Raw genomic sequence first — 18022 nt, 5'->3', positions numbered from 1 at the left:
TTCCGCTGTGACGTTCAACACGTGCCACTAGGCAATAACTCTTCTGCGTGTCACGCTTAGTACATTACTCGTATCAAGTCAACACTTACAAAAAAAACTGACGCCCAGTCGTCCAGGTCCAATCGAAATTTAGAATCACGCGAAGCAAAGAGATCCACGGTAGTTTAACTTGCGGCCGATTCGAATTTAACTACTAGATTAAAAGCGGACAAAAGCTCAATGTTGGACTCTCTGTGCGTGAGTTATACAGGTTTTACTTTCTTCTTCACAGAAACTATTATTGGAGATAGACTAGCCCAACAGGCTATCGCAAGTGCTAGCTGCAGCCACCCCGTCTTCCGGGCTCTTTGACCGAGGAGCCAAAAGAGTACGAATTGAATAAGTCCCTTATAACTGTTCAATCTAGCACTATTGTTATGGTCTGGGCTAGAGCCCAACCTATGTGGTAGTGATCGCGGCGACCGAGGGATCCTGTATAGTGCTAGATTGAACAGTCATGAGGGACTTGACTTGTTCAATTCGTACCAGACCCTTTTGGCCTAACGGTGTTACGACCCAGCCGCAGGCTGCAGTGCAGGTACGAACCGTCCCGCGGTGGTCATCACCGGCGGAAGAACCCCGGTAGAACTGGGCGTGTAAGTGATCGAGGCGCTCGAAGCTCGATCACTTCGACCAGTGGTCCAGTACAATAATCGAGAGAATCGAGACGCAATTCTCTTGATTGGCATCACACGACGGACCCTATAGGCACTATACTTTTCTTTCTCCGTAGATAGACTCTAGCTCCTTAGTCTTCAACACAGACCATTATAAGGACCTAAGCTTCGCTTATTACAATTTGACTCTGATCACCGGATTACGACCTATTATCCATGTAACATCCAACCGCTCAGAATAACAGCCCTAGTAGCTCTGCCAACATAAAATACGACTAATTTATCTCTTGGGAACCTAAGCCGTTAGAAGATAGCTTTAATTAAGGACCTTTTCCACGCTCGATGTGCCTCATAGCTCCAATCGCGATATTATCGGACAGTTCTATGCATCTATCTACATTTCGTCTATCCACTGGGTAGTCAGGTAGGTAGATAGATGACCCAAATGACCTCTTAGTAGATAGATAGATATATATTTATATCTATCTACATTTCATCTACATCGGTAGATAGATTCCCCACACTGATTCTTTCTCTACGATGCTGCACGAAAACTACAAGCTGTGAGGAGGTAATGCCTATGACCCGGACGAACAGGATAATTGATTAAAAGAGCTCAACATCGCAAGCCGTCGTCCCATGAAGTTGCTTCTCAAATTCCTTTCCAAAAATCCTGCCAACGCCAAGTCGCTCGTATCTTCGCCCGTGTGTTTCCCTCACAAAGAGAACGTTGAATACTCTATGCCAAAGAGTGAGATAACCGAGACCATAGCCACCAGGAACCCTAGGGGCTGTCGAAATGTGTAGAACGCACATCTCGCGCCCTCCCTCAAATAATGAGTCGACTTGGTAGTCAATGTCTTCAATCGAAGCCCAGCCAGATATCTCGGTGGGCCGGAGAGTAGAGGAAACGGCTCTCCAGGCAGACTTATTCGACTTTTTGTGATGGCCTGACGTTGCAGAGATAATTTCAGCATCAAGTACATTATGCAAGCGACCTCGTACTAAGACCTGCATAATCTTGGCCCTCATGTGAAGAGACACGAAACAGTTATCAATATCAAACAGTTTCGGAGGGGAGTATATGAGGTCCTCAGTCGAATTCCTCAGTAATTCCATGGAGAAGGTGCCGCCTTCAGATGTTCCCAATGCAATCAATTCGGCTTCAGGTTTGACACGAGACTTACGCTCTCCGTCCAACAGCACAGCATGTAACTTAGACGCCCAAGACCGAGGCTTTTGTCTCTCGTCCCACTCCACAGCACATAAAACGGATGTCCAAGACCAACTTGGGAAACCAGGGATGCGTTGAACCTTGCTACCGGAAAATTGACATTCCCATAGTAAGCCATGATGCAAGTCAGGTAACCAAAGTCCCGAGACGAACTCCAGGCCGGATCGCACCGTCGAGGCTATATTGTTTCGTCTCAGTCCTTTCCTCATCAAAGCTGTCTTAAATTCTTTGGAAATACCCGAGAGGGCCACGACACGGTCCGTTTCTGGCTTCGTCAAGGACAAAGCTGAATAGGCCGCAATTATGCGATACCAAACGGGGTCAATGCCAGTGTCGTCCAATGAAAAAGACTGCTTTACCGCCGGCTGATTATCTGCCAGTTTATCGTCTGAAGACCGTGTTTGAGAGACTTCACCACGGTCATTGTGAGGTCGCTGTTCTGCACATTCCCAAAAGATCCCTGCTGGTGTGAAATACACTATCCTTCGACTGAGAAGCCATTCCTGAAAGACCCATCCTCGGGAAAGAAGTTCGCTGTCCTGGATAAAAGAGATATATTGCTTATCTACTTCCCAGTTGTATGAGTAGATGTAGAAGTGGCCATGGCGGCAGCCATCTTTATCAGAGTACGGAAGACGTGCAATTCGAGGGGTATTGGATATTCTTGGAGGAAACAGGCCTAGCTCCTCTGTTGCAGACGTAGCGGCAACTGTAAACAGGGAGTACTGGTAATAGCCAGCCATTTTGGTAGCCTCTCGTTGCCAATCCGCACCTTCATCTCCTCTCTGAATAATGCACAAGGAGTCAATCCAGACATATCTGACGTCAAGGCGGCGGGCGAGTTCTAGTACGTCGAGAAATACTTTTGGAAGTCTCCTCCACCAGGTGCTGTCTTTCCGTTTCCTACGATTGATATTCGCAACTGTCGTGGAATAATGTGCCGTCGCTAACGTCCACCGGTGAGAGATGGTAAGGTACTTGCCCAATTTGGAGCTTGTCTCTGTCAGCCAAAACCCTCTGTCTCCCACTTCCACGCACCTTGTTGGTAAAGGCGCTTTTTGAGCATCGATAACTCGTTTGCCAGACATCGTCCGGCAGCACTTGGGATGTGCGAGACAGATCTTCAGCCAATTTTTCATCATATTTACAGAGTCTTCTGACTGGACATTACCGCCTATGTACCGTCCCCGAATATCTCCGCTCCTGGCAGCTTGGCTATCTGAAAGAGTAATGATGTGTTTATATTAGTTCTGGTAGTCCTCCAGATATCGAATACTCTGTCTCACTTACTTGGATCCGCGGCGACATGAAACTCCAGTAACGGATATGTGCCATGAGGTAATTTCGGCCCGTGGAACTCGTTAACGTCTTCAGGAGCTAGAGCTGCCTTCATTGTGTGTATTCCAAGTCCAGACCCGCAGCTCTCAATGTCTTGTGGCGGTGGGCCGCTGTTCACTCCCAGACTAAGATGAATCCACCAGCTTTGTTCCCAATTGGGGGTAAGCCGTCGTGGTGAAGCCCGCAGTTTGGCTTTGAAGGCACCGACTAGTAGAGAGCAAAATGTACATCCCCTAGAAGCAGCCAGCTCCACGTTGCAGAATTTATATCCTCGAAGGCCGTAAGGGTCTTTGTTGAAGCTATACAGGTCGAAGTTGTTGCACGTGTTGCAGGGATCCCCAAACCTTAATTGCCCCATGGCGTTCATGGGATATCCAGATTCCGTCGAGTCTTGGTCCATCGCTGCGTTGCAATAATAAAACGGAAATAATCAAGCTATCATAAAGCTCTCTATTTTTCAGATGAGATTCGTGGGTAACAAGTCATAGCACAACACCAACCCCTCCCGTCTAAGCCTCCTCAGCCCAAGGCGAGGCTGCTTGAACGGCTGACTGAAGACTCTGCTCTGGTCCAAAATAGGCAGTTGATCGTCGTTCTTCTGTCAATGCTCACCTTCACAAATCTATTTGAAAGCTGTACCTTCCCAGGAAACCATTTGTCCGATGAGGTTCACTACCACGTACGAGTGAGCTTGCAACGCTTCAACTCCAAAACGTGTGAGTTGCCAAAGAACAAGACAAAATTTCACCTATGGCTAGCTTTCGCCGTAGTTGCGCAACCAAGCTGAAGGGGCTGAGAAAGTTAAATGAATCAGTTCGTCGCTACGCTCGCTGGATAGTCTTCGTTCGAATCCCGTTTGCCTTTTTTAATGTCGCATTTAGCGGTAAAGATGCGACGGAAGAGGCACATCGTCTACAACTAGCCTTTCATTGGGTGGCTTTGTTACTCAGTATCATAGATTGGGTCCCGTACTTCCTCTATACTGTCCATAGGTGGCCACACCTAAGGGGACTGCGGCACTGGCTGATGATGCAACTGTTCTGGGCAACTCCCGCAACAGCCATCGGCTCAATCTCGTTCCATGTCGCATGGGTGTTGGCGACGGCAGATCGATCGGGGCCTGGTGCATCCTTGTGGCTCCTGGGATGCACCGCTGCTGAGCAATTATTGATTATGTTGGGGTGGTTATACTACACATTCCTTCCTGGGATCAGATCGCGAGCGCCATATGAACCTGTATTGAATGTCATCAATCTCGTCCACGTCCCAATTGATACTGAGGTGGATAACACAGATCTTTCACAAGGCAGAGGTCAACTAGAGAGACTCTATCGGTCGCAACAATCCTCTGAAAATAATGATCAGCAATCTTTCAATTATGTTATCGAAGAAAGAACAGAGCCGGTCCCGGAACATGTGGATACCGTCATACCAGTAAGAGAACACTCAGAAAGTACAGTTCGTAATAGTGTTGTTAACATATGCTTGGGAAGACAGCTCAAACGAACACGGCGCATCTGAGCCCTACTCTTGTCTTCTGGAATACGAAGCTGAAGCCCAAAACAGTCGCATTCAATCTGACTTTTCTGGGAATAGTCTCTATAGTTCATATTTATGTTCAAGTGTCTCAGTATCGTGAAGCCAGAAATTCCAGTGAACCTTTCGAAGTGTGAGTTGAGTTGACCGACATCGAGCTAGAAGTTGTCAAGTGAGTTGTTACTAACAAAGAGAGTTTCTCCCCCAGGTCTTACGTCTTGCATCTCTTGGTTCCTCCTCTGTGGTTGGGCTTCATTATTACAACATGCATTCTTGTCAAAATGAGAGTGTCTTTTCAAAAGCAACTGATCGGCCCGGTTACCCCTGCTATCCTTATGTGCGCCTTATTCTTCGTAATTTTGGCATTGTGGATCGTGGACTATGCAAAACCATCATCTTTAAGAAACAGTTTATTTGTAGATCAGCTTGTATATATTGTGGTTAATGTGCTTACTATACTCTCTATGTCGGTGCTGTTTGTTATAGGTTGCATAGCCGTAAAGTGGCTCTATGGAATGCGCACTGGCTAAACTATCGCAAAACGGGGGTAGAGCAAGCACAGGGCCATCGCAAATAGTGTTGCTAATAACTTGTTAACGGTATTTTTATTTGATCTAAATATGAAATTAGGACGTCTTGGGGAGGTGTCGCGGTCGTCCTGGATTCTAATGACGACCCCAACAAGGCGCGGGTAGATCCAGAAAGGATCCGCCAGTTCATCTTAGACAAGTCGTGATGGTGCTGTGATAGTATCCCCCCTCTAAACACCATTCCGTCCTCGAATGGTTCTAAACAACATTTCTCTACCACCTCTTCTGTTTCGTCATCCCGCTCGAGGATGCGGCCGCGGATGTTCCGGGACTCGTTTTCATTAATCTCACTCTGGCCAGGGAGCCCTACGTGGTTCCCGTCTTCGTCTACAGAGACTGGTCGCAAAAGTGAGTTGTGGAACACTGGAAATATGCGGATGCGGTCGGGTCACGTCGGCTACGCATCCTCCTGATGTGTTTGCTCTGCTCAAGGTCGTTGTAGACGTCCTGGCACAGCTTTTTCCATCCAGGCCAGTCGTCATTCCCAGGTTTACCGCTACGGTGCATAACTTCGTCGATAACCTCGTTGGATACCTTGAGTTGGAGGGCTTCAACCTTCTGCTTATCAGTCTTGCCAGCGAGGGTTGCAAGCTTATTGAACTCGGCAAGGAAGACCCTGCTACCCCGGAACAGGCAAGACCAGAATAGTCAACTCCGAGCACCGGCCAACATGCCTGAACAATGCACCGTCCAACAGGCGATAATGTATGTTGGCTCCCGTCATTTATTTCACACCGATATGAGTCATAGGCCTGTGTAAGCGGGCATTTGACCTGCATGATTCCAGGTGCCTTTTTCCCAGTTGAGCCAAGAGTGCTGCCTTAACTGTTGGTTATGGGAATTGTATATGGTGCCGACTTTCCGAGAGAACCGTCCGTCTGTCGGACGCAGAGAAATGCATCAATTCATCCCTACACCGAGTCCTCTAGCTTTCCTCTAAATGTCTATAGCCTCTGTCTTCTGTTCCTTCCCTTCATTTGCAACGTACCCGTCGCATCATCAACTATTCTATTCTTCCAGCAGGTTCATGTGAGTGTGGAAACTCACTCTACACGGACTCGGTGCTCTAAATTTCAGCCTTCTCATTCTCTCTGCATGACAATGGTGTCTCCCGGTTTCTGCCTCCCAAAGCTGGGTAGACCATTCACTTCTTTTGGCCACAAGGCCAATTATGCCAGTTCCAAGAACACCCAATGTCGCCACAGCGAAACATTTCAACTAATCGTGGTCTTGGGACTCAACTTGGTGGTTTCGCTGATGTACTTTGTATTGTTCGGCTATGGCATTCATAATATGCTATCTCATCGTCATGAGGCCGGCCTCATCTATTGTGAGCAAAACCTTTCCACAAATTTTGCACCGTTCCATGAACTAACCAATATATTTGTCCGTCTATAGCGCCTGCTAGGTCTGCGGTAACGTATGAGGCCAAGGTCGTCGATGATTCAGTCCCAGCAGCATTCGCAGGACCGCCAAGCTTAGAAACCGATGCCGCATGGCAAAGGTTGCTGAAATGTACGAGAAAAATATACATCAAACATGGTGAGTAGTGATCGTGCCAAGCTAACTATGAATAGATAACAATCTGGTTGTACAAAAGGAAGATCTGAATCAAGTCGACAGGTCTTCAGTCAGTCTGCGAGACGGATCAGGCTACTTGGCCAGTTTATCCGTCTACCATCAGCTCCATTGCCTCGTCAGTATTTTTAACAGTCTTTTCCAGATTAAAAGCCATGATTAATGTGGGTTTTTTTCTTTTAGAACTATATTCGACAATACGCCTTTCCTGATTACTACACGCGGGGAGACGGAAAGCTGGGTAGCAGCGTTCACATATGTAAGTGACCAAGTGGGTGATGCCTACAGCGCTGGTAACACATGTTCTAGATCATTGCATCGATACACTACGAAGAATTATCATGTGCCATGGGGATATCACTCCTCGTACTTTCGAATGGAGCGACTTGGAAAGACATCCCGTTATGAAACCTCGGTCGGTACACGAGTGTAGAAAATGGGAGCCAATAGAGACTTACGCTAAAAGCCACGTACCGTCTCGAGCCAATGGTCCAATTCTAGAAAATCCAGAATCAGGTTAGATTAATGACTAGTTCAGGTCACGTCATATGCTAATGGGCACTCTTGAAGGCCTAGTATTTTCGGACCCTGTGAATAAAACGCAGGCAATGTAGGAATATTTCCAACTATATATAGGGGTGTGTATAACAAGCTAGCCACGCCGCCATCTTAATAGAACAATCAAGCATAGAAGGCATAGGACCAGACCCTTCGAATACTTGTTGCCTCTGACTGTAGGTGTCTATTACCGCTAACACCGGTAACACCGCGTGGCCACTACATATGTAGTTCCAGCTCGCCGGCAAGTTCGGGACCCATCAATATTCGGTGGGGTCAAGACGCAGATCCTAATTACGGATGAGCGGAGAGACAGGGCCGGCCATCTTGACTGTATTAGTAAACCACGCCGGGTAGAATGTCATGGAGAGATGACGAGTCTATTTGCCTAGTATATATCACAAAGATCAGAACCTCGTCCTACTGTGCCGGCTATCATGCTACTTTGCATCTTTCCCTGTTGCGTCTATTCTTAGTCGCCATGCAGCTATCTAGACTCATCATCGCCGCCTCGATACCTGTCGTCATTGCGGACACTACGCCTGATTCTCACCCCATCGTCGATCTTGGCTATGTGAAATACAGGGGATCGTACAATGACACCTCGGGGCATGTACATCTTATACTCTCGGCATGTGGCGTCTGCTGACATGAATAGAATCAACGCCTGGCACGGGATACGTTATGCCGAACCTCCAGTCGGAAACCTTCGATGGCAAGCCCCACGGGATATTGACATCAACGGCACTGGTAGCAGGGGCCAAGTCATCGACGCGGTAGATCCGCCGTTGCCGTGTCCCCAAGGCTACCCTGGCTGGTGGTTCAACAGTACCGCCGGAGCTTCAACAGACATATCTAAGACTCCAACGAGCACCGAGGACTGTCTCAATCTTGACATTTTGGCCCCTGCGAAACCAGTCAACACTTCCCTTCCAGTCATAGTCCATATTCACGGTGGTGGTATGGTTATTCGGCCATTTGGTCTGTTCCCCACGCTTACTGATGGATAACACTGCCTCGTAGGATATACTCTTGGTTCATCTGCGTCGCTAGGTCCCGGCTACGAACAAGCCGGCAACTCATTAGTGTACCAGTCGAGCGGCGGCATCGTCTACGTCTCCATCCAATACCGGCTCGGTGCGTACGGATTTCTCGGCGGTGCAGAGGTGGCCGAGAAGGGTGTTGCCAATGCCGGTCTGCTCGATCAACGGGCAGCGCTCGGCTGGGTGCAACGTCATATCAGCAAATTCGGCGGCGACCCAGCAAAGGTGACCATCATGGGCGGCAGTGCCGGCGGAGGCTCAGTCACACATCAGTTGACTCTTCATGGCGGTGTCAGTAATCCGCCATTCCGTGGAGCAATAGCCGGTAGGTGGCATTTCTTGCACCCATCAAAACGGTGCCAATGTTCCTAAACCTCATACAGAATACCCTTGGCTGCAACCTTTGCACAGCCAGTCGACCATACAGCGGCAGTATGAGCTGCTCCTCACAGCGGCAGGATGCCCAGACATTCAGTGTCTACGCGCCATGCCCGAGTCAGATCTCGCCGTGGCCGCTCAAAAGACATACGACACGGGCTACGCTCTTCTTGAGTATGGCTTCGGTGACTTCTACTACGGACCCTATGTTGACGGCGACATCATCCGCGGCCTTCCCAGCCACGAGTTCAGCCAGGGCCATTTTGCAAAAGTGCCTCTTTTAACAAACCGCGAGGGCTATGAGGGTGTCATATTCTCGAACAGCAGTCAGACCACTTCGGCGGAACTCGTGACGGACCTCAAGACCTTGTTCCCGGGCGCGACGCAATCTTTTGTCAGTCGCCTGCTTCAGCTGTATCCGCGCGACGGCTTCAACTCGACGTTTTTCCAGCGCCAGCAAATCTTTGGCGATTTCATCATATCCTGCTTTTCGCAGTACATGGCGGCTGCTGTTTCAGACCACGGCGAGCCCGTGTACAAGATGATTTTTGATGCGGGCGGTGGGCTGCACGGTAGCTTGGTTCCTTTTACGGAAACTGTAAATCTAAATGGTAACAAGGCATCCGTTCCTTTTGCTGCAAAAATGTTGGGGGTTTGTGACTAAACTTGCGCGTTGATCTTAGGCACGTCGAATAACGCGACGCTTGCTTCGATTATACGAAGCTACTATATTTCGTTTGCCACGCAGCTCGATCCTAATGCGGTTTCATACACGGACAGCAATCGTCCACACTGGCCGACTTACCAGACTGGTGGGAATACTAACTTTACCGTATTGAGTATTACGGACTCTAGTATTGCAGCTGGAGAGGACCCGGACAACTCGGCTCAATGTGATTTTTTCCACGGACAGAGCTACGTAGTTAGAAATTAGCCGTCTATCTGGTGACACGGTTGGGTGTGAAGAGAGGTCTGGTGTTGTAGAGATGATGGTGTGTGCTTAAACTTAAAAGACAATTGCTAGGTTCAGGTTCGGGTTCTATGTCGCAAATATTGCATGATATTTGATAAGCCACATGAAACAACCGTGTTAGTAATTCACCACCTGTATCCAATACATGTTTACCTTGAGATACATTGTTGCCCGTTTTCAGCATGTGCAGCGGGACCCTTATACCTAAAAATAGACGATCTGGACCTATTGACTCTGACAAATCGTGTATTATAAATCAGCATGTCGTAGACCCTTCACTTTTATGCCTAACGCCCGGCCTCGACAGACCATAATTAAGTGGGCCATTATATGCGAGAAGGAATAAACAAAGTTGGGTGGCAATTTGATGAGTAGGAATGACTGGTCCGATATGCACAACGCAGGAGCAGCATTGTTGCGCCAACACGGGAGAAGCCAAGGAAGGGAGGGACAGGAATCTTGCTGAAAGCCGCAGCCCGAGGACACTTTACATCAAGCCGTTCGCACTCACTCAAGTCCATTCGTTAGCCAGAGGGACGGCGACTATGCAAGAGCTGTGGATGACGCCATTCAGTATTAACTTCTGAGCAGATGCCAATCACCTACGTGTGTCACGGACATGACCGATCGCTTCTCTGTTTCCGTCGCGTCTTCCTAGCTGGTGAGCGTTACTATACTCTTACAGGATATAAAATCCACTAGAGAGGTTGCCTTCAAGTTGAGGCGGCTCAACTCGTCCTGTCACGTTGTGAGGCTCATTGTTAACTGGGCTTGTCTCACAAATTCAACATTCTTCTGTCCTCTACTCCGTTACACAGCGAAAACTGGAGATATACAATACTTTGCCATTTGTCACGATGTAAGCCTTCTTGTCAACTGAGCTTTGTCACAAATTCATTCTTCTTTTGTTCTTGTTACTGTCTTGCCAGAAAGATCCGTCCATGTCATTTATCTTGGTGTACAAGGCTTCCCAGCCTTGCAAACTTCTCATGTCTATGATTTTATGACATGCAGCAAGTCAAGTCTGCTTGTTCCATCAACAGAGGCAGTCTTATCCTACATGCACGTGTGTGGCCGACAGAGCTAAATAATAGCCACACAGCGTGCATAGCAAAACAGTTCGGCGCGCGTATTCACTGCCATAACAAGATCCTCGCTTGAGTCATGAAAGCGCTCTTTTGTTGAATACACACGGGCTAAGCTCTTTATATATACCGACTCCAGCTAACTGAATCCCATAACGCGATCGACAGAAACGCCCCTATTTCAAATATGTCTTCATAAAATCCACAACCTCCTTGGTGGCAACATCAACGAATGGCAGACGGTCGTACAAGTCCATATGGGTGCAACCGGGAACAATGACCTTCCTAGTCGCGCCACCAACAAGCTTGTCCAGTTTATCCGTATGCCAAATGGAGCCGGCCTTTTCTCCCGCAATCAACAGCAGAGGTTGCGTCAAGTAAATGTCAGCGAGGTAGAAGGCATCAAACGTCATGACGCGCGGGACACTACGGAATAGCATCTTGTTGGCTGCTCTTGGATGCTGGCACCGAGGGCCAAGGTAGTAGTCATGAGCTTCCCTCAAGTCAAGGGGAGTCTTGTCATCAAGCTGCGGAGGGACATAGGGACAAGCTCCCAAATTGCCCGTCTTGTTCTCAGACTGCACCTGCTTCGCTATGTGCTCCAAGGTCTCGACCTTTTTGGCCGCGTCTTCGTCTCCATCCCAGCCCAGGCGGGTGGCGTCGCCGATATTTACCATGCTGATTGCGGCGACGGACTTGAGTCGGTGGTCGGCTTTGGCGGCAGCCACGGCGTAACCGCCACCAGCGCAAATGCCAAGAATACCCAGCTGCGATGGGTCAACAGTGTCGAGGGACTCGAGGTAATCGACAACGGCGAAGACATCGCTGACACGTTCGGCCGGATCTTCGAGAAAGTGTGGCTCGCCTTCACTTTCTCCCTGATAGGAAGCATCGTAGGCAATGGTCGTCAGGCCAGCCTCGGACAGCTTCTTGGCATACAAATGGGCAGTCTGCTCTTTGACTCCGCCTCCAGGATGGACAACGACAATGCCGGGGGTCTTGCTAGTAGTTGAGGGCTTGTATAGCAAGCCGGAGAGTTGAATGGATCCCTTCTTGATAGAGATGGCGGACATGGTTGTGTTTGAAGCTTACTGGCGTCTCTGTGCTCTGTGTCGAGGGAGATATTGCGGCATGCTAGAAAACCTTTAACCGCCTAGGTAGGTATTGCCATGGTATGGGGTTTATATAGAATGCCATACGTAGCACATGCCCGGCCGCGAGGAGCAGCTGTTAGCATTGCCCAGGTTCCACCCAAAGACACACAATTTATTACGCCCGGTAGAGACTACCTCGAAGGTCCACCGTAGATGTTTCAAGTCGTGGATTCAAAGGCTTCGCGTCCAGTTTACCAGATTTGGAATTTACGGACTTTGAGCGGAGTTAAAGCTTTGGAGCAGAAACGGTGGAGTCTTAACGGACATCACGGACTCAGCAGTTATTATGTCCAGATGTCCAGCTTTAGGAGTTACAGATGACTCGCTATCTGTAATCTCAAAGGCTACATATGTAAGCTCCTATGCGGCGGTAAGTTTTCCATGGTAATGACCTGATGCTGCGCTACTCAAGCTGTTGCCCCAAAAATAGGCGTGGCCACGCCACTTATATTTGTGTGTTAGTACCCCTTATATCTTGCTATAATATTGCAGAAGGAGTATTTATACACCTTATCTATCTTGGATGACTCTTTCTGTAGGTATAATATTACCTAGCTCTTATTTGAAACTTGAAAATATGTATACCGGTGAGTGAAATCCAGCGGTGAGATGTGATTAGGGTTAGGGTTGATTTGAAGGGTGATGGACCATTATCATCACGAAGCATTAGATAAGTCTCAATTCTGCGTCATCACTAGGTCTCTATTATAGATCCAGTCTGCACCCATCTGGTCTCAAGTGGTCTCCTGGGCGGGAGTCATGTTCCTGGGGTGAATCTGTGTGAGTCGGCGCAATTATGCTGCTTCTGCCGTGCCGGGGCGGTGACTGCCGGAAAGGCAGACGGACGGGAAGAAGTCTTGTCTATTTTTAGTTTCTAGTCGGTAGGAATGAACGCCGTCCAGTTCGCCTTGCAGCCTTTTCTGGGAATACAAAGGGCCTCGACCATGCCCCTCTCTCACCGATTGTATCACCGATGGCGATTGGTTGCCTTGTACATCAAACTCTGAAGAACCAACACACCCGCTGCCTGATGGCATTTCTGGAGCGCCACGAAGCAACGTAAGATGAGAAATTCCATCCAATATTGCCAAATATGAGGTGACCAGACGCCAACGGCGGCAAAGTTATCCGATGTCCGTTGCGGCTGGCGGTCGACGTATAAGATCCGAGCTGGATGAGTTGGCCATGGCTTTCATTCACGATGCTATACGACGTGACTGGTCGGAAATGATGCAGTGTCCACGGCTCATTTGCTTTGGAAACGGCCAGGCTGTGCCATCTCTTGTCCCTGGCGAGTGAGTTGCACAAGGACCAGAGTAGGTAAGCCGAGAGGAGGATTGTGCCTGATCACTGCCTTATCTATTGTAACCACTGACCCTCTGGCCTTAGTGCCACTGCTCTGCTCTGTTTGGCTCTTCCATGTAGGAATCAATCGGAGAAACAGAGACAGATTGACTTGACTTATGGCTCCTTTCACTTCTGCTCCCCTACACCATCTCTGACCACATGAAGCCGAAGTGATGCCACGTATCATCTGCATGAGGGGTTGTATACCGGTGTGCGGAGAGGCAAAAAGGTCAATGGCTAAGAGGCTTCTCAAGTGCAGCTCAGCCGCAGCAGCTAGGGTTATTATGCGATAAGCGGTTCAGCCTGGTGATACTGCGCAAATGGATGGTGGTTGGACAAAGAGGCGAGTCGAGAAGCATATAAATGAGCCTGTCCCCCGACTTGCCAACCCTCCAACGCTCACTTCTTCTCCTCTCTTCATCTTGAACATACACATACCAATATTGAACCTACCACTGCCTGCTATAGCCACAGTTCCGGCTGCGCAAGGAACATATAACTCACGCACAATAAATAAACGTGTTTTAAAATGCCTGTAAGTATTACATCTCGGGTGTTTTGGGCAAATATGCTTAGTAAAACCCTTACTAGAAACAATGTCTTGTCGGTATGCAAACCGATTACTGCGGCGCTGTCTGGACAATTGTGGCCATTCTAGCTGTCGCCGGCCTCAAACCGGGGTATCAGTTGGCGCTCGCAAATGAGTATGGGGAGGAGATTACAGTATCGCCTGAAGAGATAGGAGAAGTATTTTGATCACTCGAAGCAGTATATATATAAAATGGGCTCCGCTTACTCTCGCCCCCCGTCCAGGTCTGCCAGGCCAGAGACTTCAGTTACAAGCGAGATGAACGGTATCGAGCTCAGGAACTTGCGCGTCTTTTCTTATTTTGTTTTCTCTTCGTTTTGCAGCGCTGGTTCTGTCGCTAGAATCAGTTAGTTAGTTGTCAATACACCCGCTCGGGCGTTGGCTTATACAATAGGCCCACCAGACGCGTCGTCATGATATCTAGCTATATACCCAGGAGCATACATGTCTTGTCCGGGCACTTTGGCGCAGCTTGCAATATCTCGATTGCCCTCCTCGAGCCCTTGGTCGGACATGCGGACATTTCCGCGCCTTGCCGAGCGTACAAGGATTGCGTTCAAGTTGACTAATTGACCAAGCAATACAAAAATTTCCGGTAGCTTTTCATATATTAAACTCTTGAGGCTGTACAGCCGTGTCCAAATCATACTGTAGCAGGATTTCTCAAGATGGAAGATGCCTCAGGCCGTTTCACGTAACGAATCAATTCCGGAACAATATTTATTCCGATGCAAGTTTCTTTGTTGTCAGGCACGGCATATCAAACACCCCAGCGCGGCCACGCCCATTGTTTGGTATTTTGTATCTTCCAAACATCTCATCATCTCCCAACCGAACATCAAGTCGAGCACATCCTCCTAGCTCTACTCAAACATGGAGACAGTGAGCTACGTCATCTGGGCCTTGGTCATCATCTTTATACTCGGTCAGGTAAGTCCCTTTAATCTACAGCCTCACGAGTCACAACAGGCTGCACGCGCAGATGAGAAGCGCCAGGCAATGTCTCAGCCGCTCATTCATCACTTTGCCAACACTCATCAAATTGTCCGCGAGATGCAGCGCACTGACAGGTAGTCGACTCACAGGCCCTTTTTCGAGATCGCTCGCCTATCCCAGAAACGTCTGGCAACGTTTCTAAAATTAGCGAGCTTCCTGAGCTGGAGTCTCTCTTATCATCTACCACGTACGTCGTTGTCGACTTTTACGCCGACTGGTGTCCTCCCTGCCGCGCCATCGCTCCGCAGTTTTCCAAGCTGGCCGATGAATATTCGTCCAAGGGCCAGCTCGCTTTTGCCAAAGTCAACGTGGACCATTGTAAGGGTGCTGCCAAGCACCATAATGTTACCGCTATGCCGACCTTTTTATTTTTCAAAAATGGACAGCAGACGTCAGTTGTAGTGCAAAGCAGCAAGCACGGCACATCTGCAAAGATGCCCAAGGACGGCGTGGTTGAAAAAATTCAAGGCGCGGATGTAATGTTGCTGAGAAGTACGGTGCAGGCTTTGGCTGAGAATGCACAGCGCTAATTCATTAGCCTGCGTTTGTTTTCAGAGAGAGAGAGCAGCGGAAGCTTCCGGAGAACACTTTTCTGGATTTTTTTGTTAAAAGACGGATGTGGTATTGACCATCAAGGCCCTGGAGGCTCACGGGGCAGTAGTATTTCAGGTCACTGGTCTGTTTTTGTAGTCTGGCGCTGTTTGCACCTCAGTTGGGCAGTGAGGTTTGGCGGTATTGCATGCCACAGTCTCATTACATTAATAATTGCCATGCTTTTGTATTTTCCGATGCGTTGATTGCATTATTTATGCCTGACTACGGCGTTGTTGCGTCTTTCGGCTGACGGTGACACCTTCGTCTGGTTACCAGATTCAGTGAACACGGGTTAATTAGCCCCTGAATTGTGCTCACTATATTGCACCCTCGCCATGTTTATCGTCATTCTCTGCATGGAAATGTGCGAATCCTGTCAAGCCATGCCAACTGCGAAATCTTGATGACAACTGCAGATACGCTCCGTGGTATGAAAAGCGTAGCGGCTGCTCCCTCAACACAAAACGTCGTATCATTGACTATCTGAAGCTAAAGAAGGCAGGACGTAATGAGACCACGGGGCTCGCCTCGAGCTTGTTTATAAGGGTGGCTGGGAAACCGTTGACGATAAATGACTTGACCAAGGAAAACTAAAGCAACGCCTCGATATGTGGTTTACATGCATCAGACGAGATTGACGCACCAGACTCTTTCAGCTCTGCCCCTGACAACCTCAATGTAGCTAACTCTACCGCCGTTCACAGGCAACGACTGCACCTTTTGCTGTACACTCAGGTTCAAAAAGGTCTGGTGGGTCAAATAATCTATTATGGAGTCAACATGTGAGAGGACCGCCGGGAGACCGGCATGTCCTCGGCAATGGACTTCCGGAGCCGGGAGGTGCGGGGGCCCGGACTCGTGCCGGTTAAAACATGGTCGTGATGGGTCGTTAGACACGATAGCCTAGCGAACCGCCCATCTGTCATGGCGGACAGGCAGATACATCTTCATCTTTGGTGCCTTGCTGCCAAGACGGAACTTGACCTAGTAAAGAATACCAGCGGTACCATTCACGAATACTGTCAAATCGTTTCTGGAACTTGGTCGCCAAGACTTCCCATGTTGTGCCCCGGAAGATATAAGAATGCTCATCCAGCATTTTACGCACTCTCTCCTTTTCTTGAGGATTCACAGCAACCACCCAAGCAAGGCATAGACAGTTGCCGAGTAATGCGGTATTGAGCGGCTTGAACAGAGAGACTCTGTCTGCGGCCCTCAGCACCACTGACACAAAAGTGACAGCTTCTTCTAACAAGGCGCTATTCCTGGGATGTATGATCCGGAGTGCCATGTTTAATGCCATCGCCATTGTGAGAAGCCCAGAATTGCCAGCTTCTTGGCGTATATATTGTAGCGAAAGCAGTGAGTCCCGACTCGTTTTGACCTTGCGAAATACATCCGTCGCATTTTTTTCAAGAAGCGCCAAGTGGGTCGAAAGTTGTTGATAAGTCGTCGTAATATGGTCAAGATTCGAGATCGGGTCTTCTAAATAAGACGAAATTTGAATCAAATCGTGCCATTGTTGACTGCATCGAGCAGTCCCGACGTTGCAGGGTGCTGTAGCTACAAGACCAGACTGGCGCTTCTTCCCGTAGTGAAGACGAGGGTTGAATCTCATTGTAGGATCCATAATGCTTGAGACTATCTACTTCTGATTAGACTGCGGCTGCACTTCAGGTACTACCAGGGCTTGGGTTCGAAAGTATATTACCACAAGACGCCGTAAGTTCGAGACTACTTCGTTGTCGAAAGCATTGTCCAGCTCTTCATCGCCCAGCATATCCAAAAAGTATACTAATCCTCTTAAAAGAACTTCAAATTCTCGCCGATTGCTGCCGCGCACATTCTGTACAAATTTTAGCTTCAGTCCCCTCGTTATCGTCGGGGGCTGACAGACATGGGATGCCAGAAGAATTCCAATGGCACACATTGTGTCCACGATTTGGGTTTTGCCATGCACTGCCCCGACACTACTTATAAGCACGCGCAGGGCCTCCCCGTAGGGGACCAAGGGTTTTGACGAAATTGAACCAGTGTAAAAACTAAACACACTTGCAGTAAGGACTTTAGAAGCTGCAGTGAGCACCTTGTTGTGTTCCATCCTCTGAGGATAGTCTTTGAGACACTCTCCAAACGACAAGACGCTGTACGCTGGGTCAATAACGTTGAGAATATAGACGAGAGAGCCGGTTGCACTCGTTAATTCGTTGCTTGGCGGCCGCGATGGCTTGATCTCGGTGAAACATAGGCTCATGGGATTCTGATGGTTTGGCAGCATGTGATGAGTCACTAATGCATCGCAAGGCACTTGATGTGTTTTTGAAATGGGTGTCTTCTGTGCAGCATTGTAAACGTAACCATCACAGCGTTTTC

General features: G+C 48.6%; 5 protein-coding genes across 5 annotated transcripts; 2 read left to right on the top strand and 3 right to left on the bottom strand.

Moving 5' to 3' along the window:
* Window positions 1–1262: 1262 nt before the first annotated feature.
* Window positions 1263–3628, bottom strand: MAA_08073 (transcription factor Zn, C2H2; the record flags this gene model as incomplete). Its single annotated transcript, XM_007826071.2, has 2 exons — window positions 1263–3109; window positions 3181–3628. The coding sequence occupies 2 exons, from the start codon at window positions 3626–3628 to the stop codon at window positions 1263–1265; spliced, it is 2295 nt and encodes a 764-aa protein (XP_007824262.2).
* A 4343-nt stretch (window positions 3629–7971) lies between these two features.
* On the top strand, window positions 7972–9575 carry MAA_08075 (Carboxylesterase, type B; the record flags this gene model as incomplete). Its single annotated transcript, XM_007826073.2, has 4 exons — window positions 7972–8081; window positions 8149–8450; window positions 8514–8858; window positions 8917–9575. The coding sequence occupies 4 exons, from the start codon at window positions 7972–7974 to the stop codon at window positions 9573–9575; spliced, it is 1416 nt and encodes a 471-aa protein (XP_007824264.2).
* A 1570-nt stretch (window positions 9576–11145) lies between these two features.
* MAA_08076 (X-Pro dipeptidyl-peptidase (S15 family) protein) lies at window positions 11146–12042 on the bottom strand (the record flags this gene model as incomplete). The annotated part of the gene is made up of 1 exon (XM_007826074.1): window positions 11146–12042. One exon carries the CDS (start codon window positions 12040–12042, stop codon window positions 11146–11148), a length of 897 nt encoding a protein of 298 aa, XP_007824265.1.
* A 2890-nt stretch (window positions 12043–14932) lies between these two features.
* Window positions 14933–15585, top strand: MAA_08077 (uncharacterized protein; the record flags this gene model as incomplete). The annotated part of the gene is made up of 2 exons (XM_007826075.1): window positions 14933–14989; window positions 15130–15585. The coding sequence occupies 2 exons, from the start codon at window positions 14933–14935 to the stop codon at window positions 15583–15585; spliced, it is 513 nt and encodes a 170-aa protein (XP_007824266.1).
* Window positions 15586–17294: 1709 nt separating this feature from the next.
* On the bottom strand, window positions 17295–17903 carry MAA_08078 (uncharacterized protein; the record flags this gene model as incomplete). The annotated part of the gene is made up of 1 exon (XM_007826076.2): window positions 17295–17903. The coding sequence occupies one exon, from the start codon at window positions 17901–17903 to the stop codon at window positions 17295–17297; it is 609 nt and encodes a 202-aa protein (XP_007824267.2).
* Window positions 17904–18022: the final 119 nt, after the last annotated feature.

The sequence above is a fragment of the Metarhizium robertsii genome (genome assembly GCF_000187425.2).
Source record: "Metarhizium robertsii ARSEF 23 chromosome Unknown MAA_Scf_6, whole genome shotgun sequence".
NCBI lineage: Eukaryota > Fungi > Ascomycota > Sordariomycetes > Hypocreales > Clavicipitaceae > Metarhizium > Metarhizium robertsii.
This window is presented reverse-complemented; position numbering and strand designations above follow the sequence as displayed.